The sequence below is a fragment of the Haplochromis burtoni genome, unplaced genomic scaffold, assembly GCF_018398535.1.
Source record: "Haplochromis burtoni strain Fernald_Lab_line unplaced genomic scaffold, NCSU_Asbu1 Contig_391, whole genome shotgun sequence".
NCBI classification, from domain to species: Eukaryota; Metazoa; Chordata; class Actinopteri; order Cichliformes; family Cichlidae; genus Haplochromis; species Haplochromis burtoni.
The window spans coordinates 202,651-222,366 of NW_024582752.1; the positions used below are offsets into that span (position 1 = coordinate 202,651).

Here is a 19,716-nt window from a genome sequence, read left to right on the forward strand (position 1 = left end):
AAAAAAAGAGAAAGGAGTTTTTTTTTTTAATCCAATCTGCTGATGGCATCCAGCCTCAAACGCTCGCTAGGTAAAGAATGGCTGAGTGTGTGAAGCCAGTGTCAAGTAATCAGAAGAGCAGCTTCATTCTGCTGCTGAGAGTGTAAATTAGCATCTCACCAAGTCGAGCCGCCAAAAAAATCCCACCAAGTGTAAACACAGTCTTTTAGCTCTCAAGAGGGAAAAGATGATTACCTCACAATTACGAGACCACAGTGCAAAGAGAAGCCCCATTGCCTCAGTGACAGAAAGAGAGATTACAGGGTGGCGGTAGTACTAATGATGATGGGTAAAGTGAAAAATACTGCAGTTTATCCCAGGGGACACATAAAATTGCAGCAACTAGCTGAAATTTCTGGCACTTGGCTAGCACACTGGCAACGCTCTTCAAACTGAAACATGAAGAAGAGCTGGTTGCGAGTCTGCTGCCAAATCGAACGGTTTCTTTTTCTAAGGGTTTCTTTTTCTGTGAGGTGACACTGTACCACAGACTCGTTAAATGTACAAACATGCAAATTTTGTGAGGGTTTTTTTCTTTTTAACAAACTTACATTTAAAACAGGAACTGAGTCATTTAAAGTCCTCTTTTGTTTTGTTTTTTTGTTTAATGTTTTTTTATACCAACAACAAAAAAATCAGGACTATTTTAAACTGTTGGATTCACAAATTTTACTGATGCAATAATAGTAAAAGCAGAAAGTTCACTGTGTCATTAGGAGTATGACCTGCAGAGACTTTGACTTAGCAGGAAAGTAAAGAAATAAACATACATTTGACAGTACTAACATCCAGCTGCTCTCTGAAAAATGAACAACAGGAATCCATTGGGAATTGCTCAAAATTTCAGATCAGAATCAAATAATTTACAACAGCAGGCAGCAGTGGAGTTTGCAGAAAGCAAAGCACAGATGGGCTTTGAGGTGGACGAGAGAGAGAGAGCACATATCTGAACCCCAGTACAGCAGCTTTAGCAAACATTAGGGGGGGGGGGGATAGCTGCATTTCATTTCCATTTCTGCTTCTTTTCCTCCATGCACCAAACCTTTTAGAACCAAGCTGGTTTGACAGCACTCCGTACTTTCTACCATGCTGGGATGACGCTCTCTCCCCTACTCCTAGGATTAGGTCACTACTCAAATCCTCATTACTAATTTGGTTAGTACTATTTTTTTTATTAGACCTACAACCAACTGACAGATGGATACTGCTGGAGAAACTGTGGGGAAAACATGGCAGATCATTTTCATATATTTTGGAAATACCCAATAATCCAACCATACTGGAGTGAAGTGGTCAAATCAATTTACTTGGTGACTAGTCTCAAATTAAATTTGGATTTCTGTACTGTGTGTTTGGGCAATATCCCATCAGCAGCCTCCTTAAAGGACAAATATTTGATAAACATCCTGTTGGGAGCGGGCAAAAAAGCGCTTACCAGGAGGTGGCTGGAGAAAGAGCCCCCCCAACAAAGAAAGATTGGATAGGAATAATGGAGGAAATATATAGAATGGAAAAATGTACTTTTTTTTTGAACCTCAAAATGGACCAATTTCATAAAAACTGGAGGAAGTGGGAGAGATTTGTTGAAGGTGGTAATGTGGGATGATGGGTGGCGGGTTATATAACCAGAGCTTCACTAAGTATTTTCATGCCACTACTGGAAGAAGGAAGGCCTGCTAAGGACGTGGTCACTGTTTTTTAGAAGGCAGCTGATAAAAGAGACTGGAAATACCCTTCCGAATATCATCAGGGATGGACTGTAAAGTGCTGTGTGGACAGTAGCAAAAACCTGACGACATGGGACCTGTAAAGAGGTGGAGGGGAGCTCCCCCAGACCGGGCAGATCTGAGGGTTTCACTGTGCCATTATGTTATTGTCAGTGCGTATTATGTTTGTTTGTTTGTTTGTTTTTTGGGGTTTTTTTGCTGTTTTTGTGTTTTTTCATGTGGATGACTGTCATAATTACAAAACTTTCAATAAAAAAAAACAAAAAAAAAAACAACCTACAACCAGTATACAAGCTCAAGTGTTTTCATACACTGAGGTAAAACTGAAGGATTATGAGCGTTATTCACAAATCTATAGTGCAAAGTTAAGAGCTTAACATTAGCTGGCATGTTTTCTATCAAATATCCTAAAAACAATTATTTATGTACCTTTAAAGGAAACAAGAAAATAAACCAAAATTACGACGTGACACACATTTAAGGTTCAAACGGTGGTCAAAAATGAGCACAAGATGAGCTAACAAGGTTTGTAATTACCATGAGTCACTTAAACTACTGTCACAACATGTTATACTCAGCACCTTTTATTTAATAAGACAAGGCTAGAAATACCTAAATCCTCATTACCGTTTTAGCAACATTACACACAATGACAATTTAGCCTGTTTTTTGGGAGGAAAATGCACAATGCACACAAAGTCTGATGCAGCCGATTTCCTGTACATACTTGCAGACACACTTGCCCAGAACAAACCTTCATCATCTGTTAATGAATTCCATGGCCAGCAGTGTTTGCTGGTGCAAGCAGGTAATTAGTTTAAACAGCGGGAAAGATCAAAGACAACGCTTCCTGTCTCGCTCCCTGGTTATGACCTCGCAGGGGAAAGTCACAGATTTCACAAGCAAGAGAGAAAGAAAATGTGTGCAGCTCAGCATACAGAACCAAAATCAGAGTCATCATTTTGGTCTCAATCATAGCAAAATATCCTCTTTTGTTGTAATACACAAAGTGTTTTGTTTTGTTTTTTTAAAAAACTGTACCCTTGAATCGCTATCAGCAAACTATGCTTTTAATCTTGCTAAAGGTTGATACGATTTACCGTACGTGATTTTTAAGTCTAAAAGGCACTTAATCTGTTAAGAATTTCAACAAAGGACGAGTAGAATAGGGCCATCATTCCACTGAAGAGTATCACTTACTCTGGGTTATCATCAGGTGTGCTACAAGTTCCCCTTTCTCTCACCGTGCCAAGCTACAGCCCTTATCTGACAAAATGGAGTCCAGAGAGGACAGCGAGAGATAACATATCTCTGCGTGTTTGTGTGCCACTTGTATCTGATGATCCAAGTCACTCCTAGCAAAGCGCCACAACATGGTGGCTGTTGATTTTTCAATGCTGCCAATTTTTGGTTACATTTAAACAGCACAACATGGCCTCACATGGTGACAATGATCCACAGCCAAAGTACTTTTGAGAAAATACAAGGACAATGCCAATCATCATACTACGCCCGCCACTTCCCCCAAAACACACTTTTTTAAAAAAAAATTATGAATCCTCTCCTCCCTTACAGAAATAACACAAACTGAGAAAAAAAAACAAAATTTTATTTATATTTATATATATATATATATATATATATATATAGTGACGCCAAGCCAAATGTCACAGACAATGAGGGACTTCATATCTGTGGGCTTTGCAGGTCTCCTCTTCATACTGACAGAAGGATTAAAATCCCATAGGATTTAACTGGCACTGGTGGAGAGTGGAGCTTAATTCTTCATGTAGCTCTCTCAACATATTTCACTGTACACAAGGGATAATTTGGAAAGCTCTCATCGTGCCAGCCAAGCAGGTTATCTAAGCGAAAGGACTCTAATGTATCTCATGGGTCACGCAAACACTGGCTGCCTGAACGATGACTCAGTTCCATTAAGTTACATCTTTGTCCTTAAATGCTCTACCAGCAGCAGTTCACATGACTTTGCTAAAGCATGCTATCAAATATTTATACCAAATCTTCTGTGTCATCTTCTGTCCTATTCTATGTTAAGAGCATTTTACCTTGCACAAAGCAGAGCACAGACTGGGTTTGAGGTAGACCACATATCAACTTTAACATTATGCACTCCATACTGTACAGTAATGCCACTGTTTTGCACATGTCTCACTCTGTATATTTTATTTTATTTATTTTATATATTTTATTTATTGTTTACTCTATTTAATTTGTAAAATATGTGTACACACACACACACACACACGTAGAAAAATATTTAGTATACACATCCAGAAATGCATATACTATTATATATTGTACATATATTTATTAGTTTCAGATGTAGCCATTCTTGTATTTTGCTTGTTTACATTATTGTATTTTGCACAACTCTGTTGCTTGTGAAGCTCGCACACAAGAATTTCACTCACATGTGCTGTACCAATGTACCTGCACATGTGATGTGACAATAAAAGTGATTTGATTTGATATCACCTTTCCGCACCCTAGTTTAGCAGCAGCTTTAGCAAACTGACCCTTCACAAATCTCATGCTTTTCGTCTCCATCACCATACAGGAATGACTGCATTTTCTTCCCAACCCTCTCAGATCCAAGCTGGTTTGGCAGCACCCCTAATTTTTGTCCATACTATAGGTTGTGTAAATTCCTTTCCTTATTCCCAGCATTACAAGGGGAATACATCACCTGCACATGGCTGCCAAGGATAAGACATATATCAACCTGTCAGGACTGGAGCCAAGCTAGAGGAGAAGCATGGAAAATAAATAGCACTGCCCTCTGTCCTGAACAACTGGCCTCAAAAGAGGGTGAGAGTGTGGCTAAAACCTATTCAAGCAAATAAAGCATATTTGAATCTGAATTGGACAAAGAGTGCAAAAGAGAAAGGGAGGGAGAAGGGGAAACTAGTGCAAACATATCAACAAATGTTCAAGTATACAAGACTAGGCCACCAGTCATCACATAATTTGCCATATTTTCACTGTTTTTAATTTAGGTTTCACTCAGTCGTTCAATGATAACTTAAACTTGAACTAACTAATGTGGAGATACAGAAATTCTTTTATTGCTGCCATATAATCTGCATCATTATAATTGCATTAATAACATTCTTTATAGCATTATTCCATTTAATAATATTTCTCACAGTATTGATATAGCATTAAAGTTGCTTATTGAGGATGTTTAGTTAAGGATCCTTCCATTATGTTAACTTTTTTTCTTTCTTTTTTTTTTTTTACAGGTACGGTCAGAAGTATTTCATACACATTGCATATTTGTGCTTATTTCGAGTTGATGTTCGGTTCATTGAGGGTCTTAAGCTTCACTGGTGTGACTGTCCAGGTGATACATGCTGAGGGAAACTAGAACATAGAAGGATGATTGCATGCATGCTTACAATACATATAACACATATAATCTAGGAATGTGTCAGGCCTGAGGCCTTAACTGATTTGGTGTCTCACTATATTTTACTCTACTTGGCAACAGATGACCAGAGTCAATAATTAGCCCCAGAGACCCTGAGGGCTTGAAGTTTATTACCTTGTATGGAAGGTGTTATAGAAAAGAGAAGTTCTATGTCTGTTTATAGCCATTAAAGATGTACAAGATGTACCATTAACTGTGACTAATGTCTGGACCCTATTTTAATCCGTAATTGACGCCATGGGGGGGCGTATACCCCACAGCTTTATAAGTGTTCTCCATATGTATTTTTGTCAGAAGACATAGGCTGATGTTTTCTCCTGGCTGCTAATAAACTCACCGTTTGATTGCACTTTTCTGAGGCCTCCGTGGTTTGTCTCACTGCTCTACATTCGCAACACTAACTAGTGGCAGTACTGAATGACTGGTGATGAGATGTTAACAGTACATAAACACAGATTTAGCATTGTCTATATAATAAATATCTGTCACGTTATAGATAGAATAGAGCAGTAGAAAGTCAAAGGACTTTCTGCACAGGGCATCGGCTTGACTAACTGGTGATGCCGAGAGTAAACTCAATAGGTTAGCCCCTGAACCCGTCTTTACTCACCAGACAGAATCAGTTTGGTAATTTCTATATGACTATTATGTAGAGTAAGAATGTTGGTCACATTATAGCCTGGTAGTGTTTCTTTAAAAGTACCGCACACTGCAGCATGAGTGATTGACTGGAGTTATTTGTCACCAAAAAAGTTGAATCAGCAGAGATACCGATTCACTGATCTAAGCTGCCAACATTAAGGTGCAACCATACAGCAACACTACACTTGAGTCTATATATATTACATAATATGTATAAGCCAACACTGAACAGGAGGTGGCTGTCTTCGATGCAGCTGCCACAAAAAAATTTTGTCAGCCGTCTGCGATCCACTAATAGCCTGGTTAGTCCTGAAGTTGTGCGTTGTTCCTTTTTACATGCCAAGCAATGGCAGCTTTTCATTAACTCCGGGACGGCTAATCAGAACAATTTCAAACTCAACACTGCACTTTGTGAGAGTCACAACTGTCTGGTACACGGACACTAGGGTCTGCATGGTTATTACAAAAATCCTAATTATGATTATCTTAGTCATAATTAAATTCCATTTATGTAAAACAATTACTCATTAACAGTAGTAACATCACTGTTATCCTGGCTCAAGCTAAACTAAAATGAGGCAAAAGCTCACCAGTGAAAGGAAAAGAGGTGTACTGGATTTATATTACAAGACAGAATGAGACCATCCTTGCAATAATTAAACCATAACTACCGGTGATCTTGTTTTCATAGTTGTGTCGGGTCATATTGAAAATACACACACAATCATAGGATCTGTTCAGGAGATAGCCATCACTTCCCATGAGCTTTACAAATATAATAAGCAGCTTCTTATTTGTAGCACCTAAAGAAACCTTTATTATCCATTTAGTTGAGCCCATCGCCTCATAAGGCTGGTGGAACCCGAAAGTTAACAAAAGCCTTCAAATTTTTTTATAATAGAGAGTTTATAAGCCAAATGAATCCTCACTACAAATTAGGGCTGCACGATTAATCGTTAGAAAATCGCGATCTCGATTCATACTTATGTGCGATCTCATTTCCAAATGACAACGATTAAAAAAAAGACGACGACGACTGTACCGCATTTTGATCCGGGACGTACTCTGCATGAAAACAAGCGCTCACTCTTCCTGCTCAACAAATGACAAGGGCGGAGCCTTGTGATACAGAAGCTGTGCCGTGTGATGCTAAAATTAGCAGGGAAAAAAAACAACGGAGAGCACGTCAGGGATGACGAGAAAGTGACAGGAGAAAATCCGTCCCGGTCAACCACCCAAACACCAATAACGGGAACCTTATACAGCGCTTCCCTATACCCGTCGAACTCCCGCAGGCACCTGACCAAAGATATGGCTCCCATCAACACTGTGCAAAACGAGGGATTTAGGAAAATGATCAACACCCTAGACAAACGCTACACAGTGCCGTCCCGCAACTATTTTTCTATTGTTGCACTACCTGCTCTATACACGCAGCGTCGAGCAACGGTGGAGACTGAATTTCAAGCAGTACAACATTTTGCGGCAACAACAAAACGTGAGACATTTGTTGTTTTTATGTTTATTTATTGTTTTTATGTTCAGTCTCAACTGTTACGAAGTTGATGTGCAGTTAATAAGTGCAATAAATATTTATACTGGAAAAGAAAATCGTGAGAGAATCGTGATCTCAATTCTAAGCCAAAAAATCGTGATTCTCATTTTATGCAAAATTGTGCAGCCCTACTACAAATGCCTTGTGGCTGACACAAGGCATATTTTAAACCAACAATCTAACCAACCTTTTTTCTCATGATAAAAGAAGTTTACAAATAATAAATAAATAAACAAAAAAAAAATCAGCTTCCAAATATCACCAAAATTCTACATTCAAAGGAGCCAAACTGATGCGGTAAAATGTGGTGGGAAAACTGTAGAGATAAAGATAAAAGGAGAACGGAGGCACAAGCTCAGTGCGTCACTCTGACACATTTCCTGCTCTACCGTCTGTCATCACTCTGAAAGATGAAGATCGGCAGACAAAGATATGAGAGTAGTTTTCAATCACAGCATTCAGAAGAGCTCATCTCAGCTCAATGCTGTCAGTAACTGCTGCTGGTAGCATTTTCCTCAGTGGGATTCTGCATTATGGTATATTTGGAAATGAACAGCCAAGCGGAACAACTAAGCAACAGCTGAAATTATACAACTTTTAAGTGAGAAACTGGTAACATAGTTTAACAAGTTATACTGGGAACACAATGTACAAGAGTTACATAAATACTGCAAAATGTATTCCAACAACCACTTCAGTGCTGTAATACACTATACTATTCTCTTGAGAAAAGCTCATAGCTTATATATGGCTATTTGTCTCAATAGTTCAAATACAGTCACTATGTTGGTGTCTGTAGGAATCTGACCTGCTCCACAAAATACACCATAAATTTCTCACACAAACCTCCCAATCAGAAAAACTATTTCAAACACTACCACACAATTTTGGAATGGTCAATGTGAGTGTTATTTCTACACCAGTGTCAATCAAAAATAAACATAATCTGTGCAGTGTGGTTTTGTGGCTCGCCAGCCTCCTTTGCTTCTTGGAGCATCATTCAGCCCTTTATAGCAGGTCCAAATGTTTCGTGGACAATTTCTGACACATGTGCAAATGTCACGCCTGCTGTACTCTCTACATATGAACAGACATCCCCACACAACACGATGTCCTGCATTTTCAGCACAAAGCTGTCAAACGGCTTTTCACAGTTATGTACGCATTTTAGCACAAAAACAATACAATCGGCTACAAGTTTCTGTGAGCAACTCTGACCCTCATTCACCAACAACATTATAAAACTACCATTTTTCAATCCAGCTACAAGCAGATTAAGAGTCCTGACACACAAACCAAACACGGGCAGCAAAGCACCACTTGGCTGCTGTTAGGTGTCTAGTTTTATGTTTTTTGTCTGTGTGTGTATGTGTAAAGTGAGCTTTCCACTGAGGTCTTTAGCTTCTACTTTAGCTACGACTTTGTTCAGTGCAATTCTTTTATTAATATATCTATCTATCTAGTGCTGTTTGTAACCATCTTTCTCAGAGATCAGAGATCTCAGGCACATTCTATGCTTATACAATATCTACCTCACCGTAGCCATACAGGCTATGGGTCCCTCATATTAGCTGCGAAGCAAAGGAGCACATTTGTGTGAGCTTTTTAATTTAGGAATGACTCATTAATCTCTTCCATTTTAGCAATGTTTAACTAAAGTTCATTTTGTGACCTATTAACACCACAGCGCAATCTAGCTTTTAGATGTGCTTAGTTAGAAGCACTCTTCACAAATACGACTAAAAAACAAATTCTGAACAAGTACACAGGAGCCAGTGTAGTTGCGGAGGAGAAAAAAGAAAAACACGTGACCTAATGAGTTGAAATGGTAGACAACATGATGAAAAGGGGAATTTATAGATAATGTACAGGAACTCAAAAATCAACTTTCCTCCCGCAATAATTATCATTTTCCCCAAGCTCAGTAAAGCCTGCATCAAGTTGGCTCGCAGCCCTCTGCTAGGGGCTTTGGCCAGTACTGAGGATTAAAACCCTGCAAGTCTATAAATACACCTAGTAGAACAACGTCAGCATCCAGCCAGCTATTGCACTCACCTCTCAATGCTGGGTAGCTGGCATGCAGTTTTTTCTTCCTTTCTCACTCTTCTTTTTTTACTTTACACCACCAGTATTTTAGCCTCTCAGACTGTCACTATTTGTTCTCTTTGTGTTCCCACTTCTCTCTCCCCCCTGAACTTCCTCTCAGCTTGTTTCCCACTCCTCTGTGACTCTCCCCGCATCTTTCACACAGTCCTGCTCATACTCCCGCGCTTGGCAGGGCCTCTTAATTGGAAACAAGCTGTGAGCAGGCTTTCAGTTTGAGGTTAAAATTGCATCTGACCTGCCTCCTGCTGCATCTTCTCTTCTCTCCTTTGGCTGCATTACAAGCTTGTAAACAGTGGCTGAGTGCAGATATGAAAGGGACAATGTGTTGAAGAGGGGGGCAAAAGTTGACTCTCACTGGCTATAAACAGCAAAAAACAAAACAAAACCAAAAAACACATCACAGATACACAAGCAAAATTGTGTCCCTGTCTTCATAGTATACTTAGTAAGCCCTTACTAAGTATACTATGAAGACAGGGACGGGCTATATAACAGAAGATTTATTTTAAAAAAAACAACAACAAAAAAACGTCAACAACTCCGCTTTGTTTGTTATTCAAATGAGCTGAGCGTAATCAGGTAGCCAAGAGAAAAAGCGTAACTTGGAGCTAATCCATTGTTTTCAGCAAAAGATCTTTGACAAATAAAAAAAATCCAACAAATCTCCTGACGTGATTTTTTTCCATTTACTGTAAGCAGTGCCAAATCATCTTGACAGCCAGTGCTGATGTGCACGTCTGCCTCATCAAGAGAACTGCACAAGCAATAATCATGACAGAAGCAAAAGACAGAAAAGGATGCACTTAAATTGTGCATGTGATATGCAGACATGGCACATCAAAATATCCACATCAACCAAACTTCTGAAACATAAAGTCTGAACTGCAACACAAAAAAAATGACATGACCATTACATGGTAATTATGATGAGAGGCTGCATTTGGTCTGTCACAACTTCCTTGTTGTCAGTGGGAGAGGATAAAAGGGATTTGTTGCACAAAGAGCCACAGCCAGGCACAGAAACTATTACTTCCACCCAGTTAGACCACAGACTGCACTGTCTGACCCATAGAGCTGCATAACAGGATAGTGCAACTCATTCACAATCACACACCAACCTTCACAGAGAGCTCAGCTAACTAAAGATGGGGCAAACGTGCATTAGTCTTCGCGTCTGATTTGTACTTGAACATAATGAGCTGATGCCATGTGGAGCACCTGCATTTATTTAATTATTTAACATGTTAACAAATTGGTTAATGTCTTAAGAAGAGTTTAAAGCCTTCTGTCTGACAAACAGCTGCTTAATCCAGTGAGATATATTTAAAAGCTCAACCCGTTTAACATTTTCCCAATTTGTAACATCCTCCAAGCAGCTTACTCCAGCTAGTGTGTTGTTTACATCCCTGTACAAGTCAGAGACATTTTTTCATTTAGAGAGCTGAATCATGACCAGAAACAAATATTTATCTTCTTGGCAAAAACCTTCCTTAACTACTGTCCCATCTACATCTTTGACTCCATCAAGACTAACTCATTTGGAAAGCCAGGAATGCCAGAATGGTGTACACAGCAGTTTTAGGTATTATTAATATCTGAAAATAGCTTAGCTTTCAGGGAGTTTTTAGTCATCCCTGTAAAAGATACTAGAAGTCAAAGAGCAAATAATTAAGACCAGTACGGTAAGAGAAACAGGAAAAACGTCTTGTTGAAAGCTACCCACAATATGGCGTCTGCATGTTCTTATAAATATGTCAAACACTTCCAAGTGGATTATTCAGCCTCAAACCAAAGTAGTCAATCAGTAAGGGAATAGCAGAAGTGATTTGATCTGGTACTGGTCATCTCATTACATAACAAGGTGATGAGAAGAAAATCTGGGGAAGGAACAATGTTATACAGATACGTGTAAAAGAAAGTTTTTCAAAGAACTGCATAGATGCCTATGAAAGCAAAGTACACCTCATGATTTAGTAGCTTGTAGAGCAACGTTTAGCACTAGCCTGCCGTCTGACAAAGGGGGAATTTTTGCCCACTCGTCTTTACAGTGCTGTTTCAGTTCATTGAGGTTTCCTGGCATTGTTTATGCACAGCTCTCTTAAGGTTCCAACCACAGCATTTCAATCAAGTTGAAGACTGCACTTTGATTGCAACCATTCTGATAAACCCAATTTTGGCCAAGGTTCAGTCTCATAACTGAACCCTGGAACATTTTGGTTCTCAACTCAATGGTCCCATTGCAAAACAAGCCCAAATCATCACGCCTCCACCACTCTACTTGACAGTTGGTATGGGGTGTTTGTGCTGATATGCTCTGTTTGGTTTTTGACAAACATGGCACTGTCTCATATGTGCAAAGGACATTATTCCAGAAGTGTAATGGTTCTTTTAGATGCAACTTTGCAAACCTAAGCTGTTTTGTCATGATCTTTTTAGAGAGAACAGGCTTTTTCCTTCTAGAAACCCTTCCAGACCTTTTCAGTATTCTTCTAATTATGTTGTCATGAACTTTAACATTTAACATGGTAACTGAGACCAATAGACGTGCTCAAGTCAAGTGTCAAGTGCATTTCATTAGCAGCACCTAGCTGCTACTTGCACTCTTAAATCCTAATGAAAGCTGTAAAGGTGTGGTTAGCTTTTCACAAGAATGCAGTTTTTCTTGTTGACATGATTATATAAAAATTATGTTTGTTTGTTTTTTCAATAAGAACCCAAACAAACCTCTTTTAAAAATGAACATGAAGCTGCAAAATGCAGTTTTCTCTGCTTTCTCTATAAAATTGAATAATAATGAAACATAAATGATGAAAAACTTTTCCATGCAGGAGTTACTCAAATGTTCTTTTTTTGTCATCAGATTTCATTGAGCTAATGACACAGTTCAGCTGCCATCATTAACCTGTAATATTCTGTCAGGCAATCTAGTGATATGAAAACGATGACATTAATTTTAGCGTTTATCAACTTACCTTAGTTTCCCTGATGTTAATGAGACCAACTGTATTCTGAACTTGAGAGCAAGAGGTGGGAACAAATGGGGTGCAAACAATGCTGTCTGCATTTCTCTTATCACAGGTCTTCTTGGTCACTCTCTTTATGTCAAAAATGTACATGGAAAAAAAACAGACACACATAGCAGCTCACAAACTGCAAGACTCCAATTCTGGAAATTTATTGTGTCAGCTAAGCTGAGAGCAGGTGTGCCTGAAATGTTACAGTTTTTATGTTGCAATAAACTAGACAAAAGTGGAGTCCTGCAGGGTGCAAGCTGTTGGTCTTTCCATGTACATTATTGACCTAGTTTTGGCCAACCTCCTTCACCATTTTTTGATAAGGATATTCATTTACTTTATCTATTTTTTAAGATAAGTTAGAAACAATTTTAATTCAATTGTTAGTAATACCGGGCATTTATGTAGATTCATTCACGGCTCACAAACCCAGCAGCCAGCCAGCAAGCCACAGCAGTCATGCTGCAGCATGATATAGTGCAAAGTTAAGGCAAACAGGTCTATAAACGATGACAACACAAGGTTTGGTGAGACTACACAATCTGCCAGTTCTGCTCTGTGAAGGCACTGCATAGAGGTTACTCTGCCTTAGTGACAAGAGTCACAAAAGCTGCCTCACAGACATCAATGTGAAGGAAAAATAAAATGACAACCAGCAGTGATGCCTTTAATCTATGACAGCTGATCTGATCACCAAAAAGCAATTGTCTAAAAAGACCAGATTACATCCTGTTTGAGATGTAGCCGACCTTGGTGGTCCATGCATGCACCAAGGAAGAAAAATAACACCCACATATGTTCTTTTCTTCAGTAAACTGCAGTGTCTGATCCTCACTATTTAAACCTGCAGGGTTTAATTTTTGTCTTTCCCTTTTTGCAGTGAAAATAATTACATAACAAAAAGCAAAAACGACCTCAGTGGTGACCCATGTTTTTCCTTGCTATTGATCGCTTTCCATTTTACGTGACAAGATTTATATATTGTTTTTTGTTTTTTTTTAAATCTGAAGTGTTGGAAACTTCTCTTGAAACACTTCTTAGGTGTTTTACCCATACTCCTAGCTTCTGTAGCATACCCTGTCACTGTGAAGTATTCAGAGAGATGACTTTAAAATAAAGCAAAGATATTTACTTGTTTATATTTGTTTGATAATAAATATAGAAACACCAGCTTAAAGGTAAGGAACTTTTAAAGACTCAATGTTAGGCAGCTGCCAGGGCAAACTAACCCTGGTGTTAGTACATGTTTTTCGTCAAATATTACAGAATTGTGCATTGGACTTAGCACCAAGCTAAAGCTTGTTAACTGGGGAGGTACCAAACACACTTTAACCATGCAATGCAGCTAAGAAGCCAAGGGCAAGAGATACTCCAAGCCCGTTTCACCCCCAGTGTACTTAATGACAGGAGGATTAATTTTTCCTTTGGGTTATAGCTCTGATGCCACCCATCTCACTGTGTAAAAGCACACCCTGGCAGCACTTGGCATCAAGCACTGAGCTGGTAAATCGTGGCAGAGAGAGCAGATAGTTTAAGTCTATGGTCTGATATGAGGATTATTTTTATTGGCTGGGTGTGTAGAAGAGCTTTGGTGTTATTTTCCAACCAAGTCAAACATTAAAGGCGAATCCTGTGAGGTTTAATGGTAAACAAATGAGATCCAAGAAAACCCCTCAGTCATATTGTTGGAGCAGCCAGGTTTCAGAGCTGATTCCTTCACAAACTATAGAAAGGAGGATCCCCAAACAAGCAACTCACACCAACAAAGAGTTGAACCCCAAACAACGGCAGGGGTCACGCAGGACACGGGTTGGGGCCAGGGCATTCCTGGCTGATGCAGTTGGGTTTGTCTGGGAAATGACTGAGCAAACAGAGACCAGAGTGGCTTCCCCTTGCTGGCACCAGCGCTTTGTCCCTACTAATCCACTCCAAAGAGCCACAGTCAAACACCCAGCGCCATACAGTCACCAATAACAACATAGCATGGTCTGAGGGGACACGAAATGAATCCCACTGGCCAAAGCTGGGAGACAGACGCCAGTTTACTCATCACATTTGAGTACAGAATACAGTGTGGCTTAGTTGTGGGACCGGGCAAACAGATCTGAGTACAAGGTAAAGACTAGTTACACTGAGTATTATGTGCCTGTTTCATTATAAAACTTTTATTTGTGTGTCATGTAGAGAGCATGACATCTGTCAGACACTATCAGGAAAGTCAGAGGACCAGTTATCAAGAAAAATAATAACAAATCCTAGATCAATGGGAATATCACCTGAATTCAGCAGTTCTTGTGTTTGACATTAAAGCTACTTAACTGTGCCTCGTGATGCATACCTTAGTAAATAAAATGATATGGCATAAAGAATATTTAAAAGTGACATATCAAACCGTGCCAACATTTGGACATTAGATGCACTTAATGTAATGACACCTTATCTTTTTGACAGCCCAGGCTCAGGTCTCCTTACTTAACAATAGGAATAGTTTTAATTTAGACAACACTGGGAAATTCAACAAGAAATATCACTGGTATTTGCCAATTTTATGTACAACTCAATGAGCTGACCGGACACAAACCTGAAAAAAAAAGTTTCAGTCAGGAGCAAACAAGTGTGCTGACAAAACTTTTAACACATGACACCACCTGTTTTGTCATTATTACAGTCACACATACAAGCTTCACTCAACTAGTTAAAAACACCATACTGACAAAAATTAGTGGCAAGACAGACCTAGACTCTTGCAGTACAGCTAACCGGAAGATAGTTGTGAAGTACTTACTTGTCATATTCTGCATTGTCTTTGTTACAGCGTGCATCCTTGTGCTTCTGCCAGTCCTTCCCATGCTTACAGGTGGTGAGGAGGACTACATCCTCTGAGTTATGAATATGATATAAAGCATTCCTAGTGTCCGAACCTATTCCAGTTAGGTACCTTTTCCCCTTAAAAACAAGCATGTACTTTCTATAAGGGGGGATTGTGTTGTATTTCAGATAGCCCTTTTCCCCACCTGTCCTTGGGTGGTCTTTGGAGAAAAGAGGGATTGAAACGTCAAAGTCAGGCCGAAAGTTCTCTGTGCTGATGCTGGCTTTGGCCAACATGGCAAGGCCAATGTCAAAGCCAAGGTCCTCTGTGTAGTCCGGCCACGTGCCAGAATATAAATTAAAGATGATGTGGTTTTTGCCTCCATTCCACAGAGGGAGGCTCTGGATTTTTGCTTTCAGGTTGTGTACATACTGGGGAGAGAGCTGGTCCCGATCCAGAGTGTCCAAACTCAAGACAAACAGGCATGCCTGCCCTGGGTCAGATGTGTAGAACCTGGAGCCTTCGATAGAGGACAATATGTTCTGATAACTCTCTGAAAGTTTTTCCCCTTTTTGTTGGGGGTATACGTAAACTTTAAAGCCATTCCTCTCACACAGTGAGAAGTCAAAGCAGGACTCCATTCTGCAGCGTTTTCCCGTGTAAAGGCCCGAGTTAGCGTCCCTCTTCTGCCTGGGAGATATGTGTTCAGTGAGATCATCGCTCCGGTCCTGCTCCCAGGAGCTGAAAGGCTGCAGGTACCCCGACATGTGACGCCATCGCGCCCCGGGGCCATAACCGGAGAGTCTGCGGTCATGAGGCCGGCTGGGACCCCGTCTGGACAGGGGGACTTGTATCCCCCCTAAACAAAACAACAGTATGAGACACGCGCCGGTGGAGAACAGGATTAAGTAGCGTTTTTTGGCCTGCATGTGTCCTACAGTTTGGGATGAGATATGCGGCGCTGAATCCAAGAAGTCCCAAAGTTTTGGTTTCACCACCTCCAGCGGGAGCGTTCCGCCATCTTCCCCCGGGCTGCAAGGGCTGTGCGTTCACGTCTCCCTCCTGCTTCAGATGCCTTTCACAAGTCCGAGAACTGATCCAACGCATGTGGGCGATTTATAAAGTTCATCCACCTCGTCTCCTCGTCAATAGTGGTATCGACTAGCTGACAGCAGGTTTTCCTATAGAGGAGAGTGACCCGGTGCTCTCAAATTCGGGCATCTCAAGACGCACCCTAGTTGCCTCTGTGTAATGCCACCTTCACTAAGCCATGTGCCATCGTTGTCACACAGAGTGTCGATTTCAAGTCAGCGACAAACAAACACAGCACCGCACAAAGTACAAACTCAACGTTAAAGCTGTGATGTATTTCCGACTTGTTGCCTGGACAGCTACAACTATTGTCCCTACTGGAAATTAAAGCCGAGCGGCCACTTGAGCTCTGGACATTTACACAAACCTACACTTCGAGACACTGCCACAGTTCCCTCACAAACTGCACACAAAGATACGAGTATCGGTGTGGCTGTTAAATCTACACGGCGCATTGCTCCAGACTACAATGCTAGCTAGCCGGCTAACTAACTAGCTAGTTTCTGAAAACATTCCCGGTTAGCCTGTTAGCTCAGCGAGCTTCAACGCTGGTTGGAAGTACAGGCAACCAGAGACTCTACCCTCTACCTTTAAAAATAACACGTCTCTCCATTCAGCTCATTCTTCTCTCTTGTCGTCAAATCCACATATTCGTTCCTCCGCGAATTTCTCGAGTAGTGTAAAGTATTCAAGTGGTGTTTCTCTCTCTTTCTCTCATACACACATACACAATAACAGGAGTGCAGCAGAGACTGCAAGCCAAGCAGAGCAGCACGGCCGTCCCACTAGGACGACTGCTGATGGTGCTGTGACGTCCTTCCACGGCGCACGGTGCGTTACCATTGGCTCCTGTCACACCCGAGGCGGGCGGGGCTTTCCTCTTGCACCCATTCACATCTTGGAAAAAAAAAAGAAAAATCGAGGAAAGAAAAGATTTCTGTTTAGAGTTTCCAAGAAAAAAATGGAGTGGGCTTAAAATTGTGGTTTGACTATTTAACCATGTGATGGTGTATGGGTTGTCAGTTATATAGACATAGATAACGAAAGTCCTTTAACTTGCTGGGCACACACTAAGGAGTTCAGAAGTCGAGATTCAAGATTTTGTTTTCGGTGTTTTCTTTTTTTCCATTAATGCTGACTTTAATGTGTAAAAATTAAATTAAATTTTATTTACCAAATCACAAACAACAGTCACCTCAAGGCCCTACAATAACAGTACATACAATAAATAACTGTATTTGTCATCCAAAATTAATTCAGAGCTAATATCATCAATATAACTAATACTTGCACCTCAACAGACTCATGAAGGTACTGGCCATAAAGATGCAGGATGTAGGAAATATATTGTATACTATATTGTATTGGCTCATACAAGTATTTGCAGTTGTGTTTCAGTTTACAATAGATGATTATTCAGGAGATGCATCACTACCCTCTATTAAACACTCTCCATCAATGAGAATGAGTCAGACAGAGGGCTGATGGACTTTAACAAAGAAAGTTTGGAAGATGGACTAGTTCCTGTGGATCACTATTCTTCTCTACTTCACCACTCAAAGGACTTTATACAACATGCCTCATTCACCTGTTTTTTCTATGCCCACGTGCTTTCTATCTGACATTCACACTCACTCACACTCTGTTGAACCCATCAGAGAAAAACTTGAGTTTCAGGATTATGTTTAAGGATACTTATACTGGAGCAGCCAAGGATTGATCCACCAGCTTTCCAAATAGTAGATTACCTTCCTGAGCTGCAGCCTTTGGTGGCATTGGGTCTCTGTGTTAACAACGTTGATTAACAAAATGATTTAACATTTGAAAATACTATAAAGGAGCATGTCTGCATTTTCCCAACCCCATCGATGCTGTCTGCTGGACAGTTCCGGTGCATGCACTGGTCCTGCAGAAGTGTCGTTGAGCAAAATGTAGGATTCCGGGATCACACCAGTGCTTTGAGTAGAACACTGATCCCACTGTTGAGTGATAAATAACAAGACAAATCCATCATTTTGGAGCCTGCAGACAAATGGAAAGTCATGCAAAAGGTTGAAAGCAGAATAGAGTTTGGCCTGAGAGGAACTGCTGCACTAAATGAGGACCAGCAGGACAATGGCACTGTGGTGCGTTACTCAGGTCTTTTCTGGCATGTAGTATGCCATAATGTGTTTTCACAGCTGCTGTGGACTGAAAGCCTAGAAGTGATTTTGCAGAAGCGGGGAAAGAGCAAGGAGGAATGTGAAGCTGCGTTCCTCAGGAGCTGTGGACCAGCTATCTGCACTGCCTCGGTTCCCCATGGACCACTGATCAAAGACACGGAGTGATACAAAGGCCACCTCCTCCCTTCCTCTTTGTCTCTTGTCTTTCTGTCCCACTCAACCCACTCCTGCCTCCCCCCTCTCTTCATTATCCCTTCCTCCTGCTGCATTCCTTCCATCCCTCCTGTCTTTCATCCCCTTTTTACTGATTTCCAAGAGGGGGTGGTGCCGATGACTGATGTGAACACATAGATGTTCCTCTGCTGTTGCTGCTAAGATCATCAGCTGTGCCTTGTGTATAAGACAGAGTAAATACAAATCAGCAGAATATACAGGCAATTGGACTCCAGCAAGGGAGAAAAAGGGGAAAAAGCATAAAAAAACAATGAGGTTTTGCTTTTGTCTAACTATAATCCGCAGCTTAATGAGAATGTGGAGATGCTGTCTCCCTGCTGTTGCATTGTGTTTGCTGAACTGAGCACTGGCCAGATTTAGAGCAGCAGGGTGACGGAGCCAGAGCAGCACTCCCACTGTGTTATACACGCAACCATGCCAATATCTAATTTGGATGCACCCAGGTCAGCATAGTTTTCCCAGCCAGGCCGTGACTCAGCCAGCCAGCAGCCAAATGGAGATTTATTACTTCCTTCTGAGTACATTTTGAGGTCATTAATTTGCTGTTTGTTAATCACCGCAACACAACTGCAGTTTTGTTATCAAAATTCCACTCCCTTCGAAAATCTGTCAGAGCCATTCGGTGTGCTAGGCTACACACATGCATGCTTATGTGTGGTTGTGTAAATGCGGCGTGCATGCGTCCGTTCCTCTTTCATGTGCAGTTTAAGTGCACAGCCTTGGATGTGATAATTTAATTTCCACTCCCGAGTCAGACTGACAGCCTTGGTGAGGAGCCTCATACATCTGTGTTGACACTGAAAGGCATGAATCGCACCTGAGCCTATCAAGACAGAGAGTGAAATGAAGGGTTCATGGGAGACGTTTCTATGTCTTACATGC

General features: G+C 40.7%; 1 protein-coding gene across 1 annotated transcript in view; it reads right to left on the minus strand.

Moving 5' to 3' along the window:
- The window catches only part of LOC102290269 (exostosin-1b), a 44,280-nt gene extending 27,029 nt beyond the window's left edge, over positions 1–17,251 (minus strand). Inside the window, exon 1 of the mRNA XM_005944530.2 lies at positions 15,323–17,251. Within this exon, the coding sequence (XP_005944592.1) occupies positions 15,323–16,275 (953 nt within the window). The 5' untranslated portion in view covers positions 16,276–17,251. The remainder of the gene's footprint in view (positions 1–15,322) is intronic.
- Positions 17,252–19,716: the final 2,465 nt, after the last annotated feature.